Below are 9,253 nucleotides of genomic sequence, written 5' to 3'. Positions count from 1 at the left end.
TTCCAGTCTTTGAGTTTATTTGCAGGATTTTTCGAAGACTAATTGCTATTGGAGATATGGAATGAGTGCGGGACTTTTGGAGGTTTGCGGTTTGTTTGTGGACTTGAAGTGGTGCGATTGAGCTTGGTGTTAGCATAAACAAGAAATCAAGTTGGACTTAATTTTTGAGCGAGAATGATGATGAGGCGACACAGACTCGAGCCATGAAAGATTGAAGGAGCATTGGACCAATCATTGAAGGCTTTGGAATGACACAATTGGGCTCTCAAGAGTTATGCATGTGGGTTGAAGTGTGAATGAGAAGATTGAGCTAGATTGTATTTTAAATGGGCCAAGTCCCACAATCAATATGTGAAATAAGTTAGTGAGTTAAGGGCATTTTTGTCTTTTCTTATTGTTAGTATAGCTGGCCTTCTCTGTGATGTATTTGTTCTGTATATTTAAGGATTGCATTCAGTGCTGTAATGTTTAGACATAAGATTAATGAATTCATCCAATTTTCCCCTTCTTTTCAACTTGAACAGTATCAAAAGTCAAATGGTGCAATATCAAAGGAATATTGTATTCAATGTTGTTGATTGTCATAAACTTTAAATTAATAACATCAATTCATCGTTATTTTCAAACTGAAAAAGTGAAAAAAAGATCATGAAAGAAACAAGAAAGCTCAAAAAGTAATTACCATGTCGTAGGAATTGGAATCAAGACCGTTCTTAAGAAGACCAGCAACATCGTTCCTCAGAAACTGCTGCATTGTGTTAATCTTGATTCTCCTTCTTGCCTTCTGAATTTATGACTTGTTAATACGGACAAATGGTTCTCTCTAATCCATTTCACGACATTGATGTTAACATTGGGGAAACGATTGGTGTCGGCGGCTGGAAGGGGGTTTCAATCAATGGGTTAATATAGTAAAGGTAAACTACAAAAGGGTAACATTAACATAAATTACATTGGTTTTGTTGTAACTTTGCTCTATAAAATTACAATATGAGACTTATCCCACACGAATCCTCTTCTATGTATATGCATGATCCTTCAATTTTGTGGCATTCTCGTTTGGGACATGTCAATTTTCGTTCTATTCAAAGAATGGCAAAACTTGGCATGTTACCAAAATGTTCATTAGATAAAAATTTAAAATGTGAGGTTTGTGTAGAATCAAAATTTTCACAACATCCTCATAAATCAGTTGAAAAATCTAATGAAATACTTGGCTTAATCCACTCTGATTTATGTGATTTTAGAGCAACACCTACAAGAGGAGGAAAAAATTATTATATATCCTTTATTGATGATTGCAGCAAGTATTGTTATATTTATTTGTTAAATATCAAAGATGAAGCCTTGAATTATTTTAAGAATTACAAGGCTGAAGTTGAAAATCAACTTGACAAAAAGATCAAAATTCTAAGGTCTGATCGAGGAGGAGAATATGAATCCAAAGACTTTGCTGAATTTTGTTCTTTAAATGATATTATACATCAAACAACTGCTCCATATACTCCCCAACAAAATGGAGTGGCAGAAAGAAAAAATAGAACATTGAAAAACATGATTAATTCAATGTTAATTACTTCTGGAGCACCATATAATCTGTGGGGAGAAGCATGTCTTGCAGCAAATTCAATACTTAATAGAATTCCTCATAAAAAGAGTGATAAATCACCCTATCATCTGTGGAAAGGGAGGTTACCCTCTTACAAAAGGATGAAAGTGTGGGGTTGCCTTGCTAAGGTACAAGTACCTCTTCCCAAGAGGACTAAACTTGGACCAAAAACCATAGATTACATCTATCTTGGCCCTGCCATGAATAGTGCATCCTATAGGTTTCTTGTGTTTAAATCACATGTTGATGATATCCATAACCAAACCATCATGGAATCAGCAGAGGCTGAATTCTTTGAAAATATTTTTCCTTTTAAGAATAAAGAGAAAGAAGTTACCTGCTCTAGGAAAAGACCTCTGGATGATGGACTAAATGATACCATTTCAGACAAAAGTTTACAATCAAATGAAGAGAGCTCTTCTAAGGTTCAAGAAGAGAACTTAGAACCTAGAAGAAGCAAACGGGGCAAAATAGCCAAAGATTTTGGACCTGATTACATGACCTATGTAGTGCATAAGGAACCACAAACCTACAAGGATGCTATGGATTCGTCTGAAGCTCCCTTTTGGAAAGAGGCAATCAAAAGTGAGATTGATTCCATTGTGCAGAATAACACTTGGAAATTGGTAGATTTGCCACCTGGGCAAAAACCAATTGGGCACAAATGGATATTCAAGAAGAAGTTTAGACCTGATGGTACCATTGAGAAGTATAAAGCTCGTTTAGTGGCTAAAGGGTATCGTCAAAAAGAGGGTCAAGACTTCTTTGACACTTATTCACCTGTTACAAGAATTACATCAATTCGCACATTAGTAGCAATTACAGCCATTCACAATTTGGAAATACACCAAATGGATGTGAAAACTGCCTTCTTGTATGGTGAACTAGATGAAGAAATATATATGAACCAACCTGAAGGGTTTGTGGTTAAGGGTCAAGAAAACAAAGTTTGTAAGTTAGTTAGATCACTTTATGGACTAAAACAGGCTCCAAAGCAATGGCATGAGAAGTTTGACAACACATTACTCTCTAATGGATTTAGAATTAATGAATGTGATAAATGTGTTTATGTCAAACAATACAAGAATGCTTGTGTCATCATATGCTTGTATGTGGATGATATGCTTATAATGGGTACTAATTTGGATGTGATCAATCAAACCATGAAAATGCTACACTCCTCCTTTTCCATGAAGGACTTGGGAGTAGTAGATGTGATCCTTGGTGTAAGAGTTCAAAGAAGATCCGATGGTTATACTCTAACTCAGTCCCATTATATTGAAAGTGTACTTAAGAAGTTTGGACACTATGATGACAAGCCGGTAGTCACACCTTTTGATCCTTCAAGTCATCTTAAGAAGAATAAAGGTGATAGTGTAGCTCAGTTAGAATATACTCAAGTTCTTGGTAGCTTAATGAATATTATGAATTGTACTAGACCGGACTTGGCTTATAGTGTAAGTAGATTGAGTTGTTACTCCCATAATCCTGGAAAAGATCATTGGTATGCATTAGTAAGAGTGCTTAGATATTTAAAGCATACAATGAATTATGGACTGCATTACACGAAATATCCTCCTGTTCTTGAAGGGTATTGTGATGCAAATTGGATTTCCAATACTTCAGAGGCAAAATCCACAAGTGGATATGTGTTCACTCTTGGTGGAGCTACTATCTCTTGGAAATCATCTAAGTAAACTGTGAATACTCGTTCTATAATGGAAGTAGAGTCCGTTGCTTTAGACAAAGCTGCTGAAGAAGCTGAATGGCTTAAGAGCTTCCTAGAGGGTATTCCTCTGTGGCCTCAACCTGTTACTGCCATTGCCATACATTGTGATAGTATGGCTACTCTTACTAGAGCACAAAGTCATATATATAATGGCAAGTCGAGACACATTAGGCGCATACATATTACAATAAGAGACTTGCTGAAGAATGGAATCATTTCCATTAGTTACATAAAGTCAAAGGAAAATATAGCTGATCCCTTGACAAAAGGCCTTAGTAGAGAGCAAGTTCTCTTCACATCGAGGGGAATGGGCTTAAAGCCAACACAATGAGTCACCACCTGGCGGAAACCTAACCTAGCAACATTGGAGATCCCATGGTCTAGGTTCAATAGGACAACTAGTTGGGGAAGACTCAAAGAACCACCAACACCAAGGTATGCTCACTCCTATGATATCTATTTTGTGTTTTTCCGTTGATGATATAGGGATGAATTCTTTATTCTTAATAATGCTGATAGCTTCTATAGTGGAATAGTACGGATTGTTCCAGATTAGCATTACCTATGTGAGATGGATGTGAGGTCGCATCTTTGGGAGCTGACATGGCTAAGCTCTCTAAAAGTCTCATGAAGAAAGGATTGTTCACGACCGAAAAGAACACAACGGTAAGAAATGAACCATGCTTAGATATGATATGTGTGATACTTCTTGTTTTTGATTCTACTATAAGAAGTGGTTAGTTCAAGACTCTAGTTCACTACCCACAAAGTAGATCCAAGTAGTACTCACTATGAAAGGTTCAAGTTTTCCAACACCTATTCAGATGCATGTCATATCTTACTTCCCTTATTTGAATATCAAAGTTCACTTATTTTCTATTCAAATGTGGGGTATTCGTGGAGTTTGAATAAAAAATGTGGGGTATTGTTGGAACTTTGCTCTATAAAATTACAATATGGGACTTATCCCACATTGGTGGAAGAGGAAACCTTTTCCCACCTTATAAGGCTTGTCCCACTCATTTATTCAAATGGACCAAGTAATGGGTTAAGTAAATTGGGTTTGGGTTGTGGTGTTGGACTAGTCTAATTGGGCTAGTAGTAGGCTTGGATTATTAAATATTAATGGTCAAAGATAGGGCCTTGGGCCTTGGGGTTCTTCTTGACTAAATAATATTTTTTAATATATAATCCGAAATTAATTAATCTTTTTATTAATTCAGTGAAAATAAATTCTGTTAAATAAAGGATTAACTGCAGACAGTTTTTGGCAGTTAATTTTGGTTGGTGGTTTACAACCACCATTAACAGCCTATAAATGAAAGGATATGGACAGAATTTGAGGGCCAATAAACACACAAACTTTCTCTCAAAAAATCGTCTATCTTTCCAAAGGGATCATGGTGAATTTCGACAAATTCAAGATCTGTTCTTGAATTGGATTGTTGTATCCTCAAGACAGACCCATCCCATGGAAATTTCTGTCTTAGGACACTGCTAAAGCAGACCTCAATTTCTACAATTTCGTGGTTATATTTCTGTGTAATCATCAAACAAGTATGTTTTCTGTAAATTTGATTCTTGTATATTGAATATATTTGAATTTAGTTTATTTTATTTCATTACTTTGTTGATTGTGTACTTCTGTAATAACAGTTTTTCCTGAAATTAATCACTTTTATATTTGATTTTCTAAGAATTTGAGGATTGAAGATGTAGATTGAAGTAACTATGGCCGGCGGGCAACATAGAGATGAGAAGAAAGACTTGGAGACGTAATGGGGATTGAAGATTTTGATTATGTGATAACTCTTTTTTTTTTCTATTAACTCTAAGGTATTTTATAAATATCATATTAAATTAGATGAGATGGAAAAATAGTGACAGTTGTCTTGATTTTAGTGTAAAAATATTTATAAAAAAAAAAAAAAAGATAGAAGGCATAGTTTAATTACATACATATTCACACGTGCTTCAGTGCTTCACGTATATCGTGGAACTAAAAATGGGTATCATTAGTTAGTTTTTAATAGTTTATACACAATGATATACTTTTGTTTAATGTAATCAAATCACGCTATAATGACAGATTTTCGTACCTAACTAATTCACTTCCTATAAATTGGCACCACACAGGTGATGTTCAAGAGGCATATTTTTACTTGCACACTAAAAACCGTCGAGTTTCATGCCGGAAGGAACAATGTTTCCTATTGTTTATGCTCCCTCCTTTCTACTTCTAGTTTTCTTTCTCTTCATATTCTACTACTTTACTCGACCTTCCTCCAAGTTAAACCTACCACCTTCTCCACCAAAACTGCCGGTGATCGGCAACATCCACCAGTTAGGAGCAGTCCTCCACCGCTCGCTCGATTATCTATCCAAACGCTATGGTGGTCCACTGACGCTCATCCATCTCGGTACCATCCCAACCCTGATTGTTTCATCAGCCGAAGCTGCACGTGAGATAATGAAAACCCAAGATCTCACCTTTGCCACCAGACCCGAAGTACGAAGGTGGCGTCAAGTCATGTACGACCTAAAAGAAGTGTCGGTGGCGCCTTATGGTGAGAACTGGAGACAATACAAGAGCATTATGGTTCTCAATTTTTTGAGCAAGAGCAAGGTGGAAAGTTATCGTGAAGTGAGGGAGGAAGAAATGGCGATTGCTGTTGAGAAAATCAAGAAATCTTGTAAACTGCAGGAGGCGGTGGATTTGAGCGATTTGTTCTTAACACTTACGAATGATGTGGTGTGCAGAGTCACGTTTGGAAAGAAGTACAGCGAAGGGGAGAGTGGAAGGAAGTTCAAGAAAATGTTGAAAGAATTTTGGGATGTTTTAAGTGAGCTTAATTTTGAGGATATTATTCCTTATCTTGGGTTTATTGATCAACTGAGAGGGGTTTCTGGTAGAGTCGTGAAAGTCGTTAAAGCTCTAGATGAGTTCTTGGATGGTCTGGTGGAGGAGCGTCTCAGGAAACACGCCGCTGGCGGTGGTGGTGATGCTGATGGCAGAGAAGACTTCCTTGAAATATTGCTTAAGATCCAAAAGGAAAATACGAATAGTGTTCTCGACAGAGACTCCATCAAAGGACTCCTCTTGGTAGAGAAGACTCTCTCTCTCTCTCTCTCTCTCTCTCTCTCTCTCTCTCTCTCTCTCTCTCTCTCTCTCTCTCTCTCTCTCTCTCTCTCTCTCTCTCTCTCTCTCTCTCTCTCTCTCTCTCTCTCTCTCTCTCTCTCTCTCTCTCTCTCTCTCTCTCTCTCTCTCTCTCTCTCTCTCTCTCTCTCTCTCTCTCTCTCTCTCTCTCTCTCTCTCTCTCATAGGCACACAAACAAATGCACAGGCACATCTCTTTCAATCTTTATCTCAATCTTTTTTCCACACATAAAGATATTATTATTTTGTTATATTGTGACTTTGATTAGTTCTTCCTATCTTTCAAAAGTTTTTTTAGATGGTCTAGATGGACCATTTATATTGACATATTTGCATTTGAGACTAATGCGGTGTATTTCGCTCTACACCATATAGAGATTTATTTAGGTGGCTTTGGTGCATGAGATTCAATTGGACATGGTAGATCTGACCAAGTCCAATAGTACTAAATCACTACTTTAGTCTCAACTAAAACTGTAGAATACATTGGGACATGTCTTATTATCATATCATAAAATAATAATAATTCCACTATATATCATTACTTCGATATTTATATGAAAAATAATGTATTTGGTTTAATAAACGTGTTCTTCGTTTTATGACATGAAGTAACATTTAAATTAATTTACAGGATTTTTTATTCAGCAAGTGATAGATTATACTGTTATATATCTTAAACGATAAAAATGATAAAGATAGTTTTCTTTTATATATATAATTAATCTTAAAAAATTAAAAACCTATGATTTAAATTTAAACCGAACTTAAATATAGAATGGGTGACTAAAATTTAATTTACCCATTTTATATTTAAATTTGGTTTAAATCAAATGTTTTAAACTTTTGAAGGCTGATTGTATAAAGTATCACTAGTTTTTTTTTATTGTTTAAGATAAATAGTTGCAAGAGATTTTTTTTAATAAAAATTTAGTTTTTACTTTAATCTATGAACTACCGAATATAAAATCCTATAATATAAAAGTTATGTCATTGTCATAAAAAAGGGATAAAGATGTTTATAAAAGCCTTATAAATATAAATTTAAATCCCACTAGAAGCCTTATAAATTATAAAAAATTCTATAATTTAAAAGTTATATATTGCCTAACACAATTCTAATTTGTTTGTGTTGATATTTTATTTATATTTGTTATATTTTTTACAATTAAACTTTTTTATTTTACAAATCCGAAGATTAACAAAACACTGGTATAGTAAAATAAATATAAATATTATTTTATAAATGATAATAAATAACGTTAAAATTTCTTTGATTTGTAATGTCAAAATAGCAGACGGTATCTTTTGCATATGAGATGCCACATCGAAACGTAACTTAAGTTACTTAACTCATATATGTTTACAAAAAAAAAGTATTTGTGAATTTAATTAATATTATACGTCTATTTCTTTATTAATTAATGGTTACATGAGGTTTTATGTTCTAAGCAATTGATTAATCTTTATTATTGTAGGATGTATATACAGCTGGCACAGACACAACAGCAACAGTGTTGGAATGGGCATTTGCTGAGCTTCTAAAACAACCTAAACTTTTCAAGAAACTTCAAGATGAAGTGAGGATGGTTCTCCAAGACAAAGAACAAATAAGCCAACAAGATATCGACAACATGACATATTTGAAAGCTGTGATCAAAGAAACTCTACGTCTTCATCCCCCGGCTCCAACCCTAATTCCCAGAGCCTCCAGCCAAGATACAAAAGTCATGGGCTACGACATCAAGAAAGGAACTAGGGTTATCATTAATGGATGGGCTATTCAAAGAGACCCTAAAGTATGGGATGAAGCCGATGAGTTTAAACCTGAAAGGTTCTTGAACAGTACTATTGATTATAGAGGACATGACTTTGATCTCATTCCCTTTGGTGCTGGAAGAAGAGGGTGTCCGGGGTTAGCGTTTGCAATAGCTATAGATGAACATGTGTTAGCTAATCTTTTGCACAAGTTCGATTGGGAGTTGCCAAATGGAGAGAAGGCAGCGGATCTTGATATGGAGGAACAACCTGGTATTACGGTTCACAAAAAAGTTCCTCTTATGGTCAAGCCAAAACCGATCTCTTCCTAATTAAGTTGTATGTCATTCAAATAACGGGGTTGAATAATATAGTAGTAGTTGAGTATTTCAATTTCTCATATGGGCTTGCAGCAATTACAGTTTAGATCGATAGGATCGGCTGATGTGGACTTTGTTTTTATTACATGATGTGGACAAAGAAAGTTATTAATTATTACTATATTATTAACCCACTCCACTACGTGTTCCCTTAAACTAATCGCATGGCATACACGAGCTGAGCTTTTATGGAGAAAAAAAGAAATAGAAAAATAAAGTGACACTTGGACACAATTATTGAACCCAAACTTTTTGTTTTGTAAAATCAATATTATCCTTTACTGGTTAATATTTTATTATTTTCTGAGTATTAACTAAAAATATGATTATATGTATTACCACATGCCTTTTTATTGCGGTCCTCGTTTGCGAATAAATACAAAGGAAGTGATTCGTACAAGCACTAAATAAAATTTAGATCAAAGGGAGCTTGTGGTAAATTACTAAAAACAATTTGTAATCAATCGGTGGAAAATTCGTAAACCCTATTGAAAAAAATGTATTTTTAATATTTTGTGAAAGGTAATTACATCTAGTTTTGGGTTTAAATTCTAAAGTTGTATTATATTTAGGTTTTCTAATGTTGTGTTTCTTTCCTGTTATAGAGATAACCATATTGT

The 9,253-nt window shown here is 34.8% G+C and overlaps 1 protein-coding gene across 1 annotated transcript; it reads left to right on the top strand.

Moving 5' to 3' along the window:
- The first annotated feature begins 5,473 nt into the window (after positions 1 to 5,473).
- LOC111904631 (cytochrome P450 736A117) lies at positions 5,474 to 8,772 on the top strand. Its single transcript, XM_023900373.3, has 2 exons — positions 5,474 to 6,441; positions 7,974 to 8,772. Exons 1-2 carry the CDS (start codon positions 5,527 to 5,529, stop codon positions 8,583 to 8,585), a joined length of 1,527 nt encoding a protein of 508 aa, XP_023756141.1. The 5' UTR covers positions 5,474 to 5,526; the 3' UTR covers positions 8,586 to 8,772.
- Positions 8,773 to 9,253: the final 481 nt, after the last annotated feature.

This window comes from Lactuca sativa, chromosome 4, assembly GCF_002870075.4.
Source record: "Lactuca sativa cultivar Salinas chromosome 4, Lsat_Salinas_v11, whole genome shotgun sequence".
Classification (NCBI taxonomy): domain Eukaryota; kingdom Viridiplantae; phylum Streptophyta; class Magnoliopsida; order Asterales; family Asteraceae; genus Lactuca; species Lactuca sativa.
Note: the sequence above shows the minus strand (reverse complement) of the source record. Positions and strands in the feature narration are given on the sequence as shown.

Coding starts and splice junctions, on each gene's coding strand:
- LOC111904631 (XM_023900373.3), top strand. CDS start 5,527: ATGCCGGAAGGAACAATGTTTCCTATTGTTTATGCTCCCTCCTTTCTA. Junction 6,442..7,973: donor CCATCAAAGGACTCCTCTTG/GTAGAGAAGACT, acceptor TTATTATTGTAG/GATGTATATACAGCTGGCAC.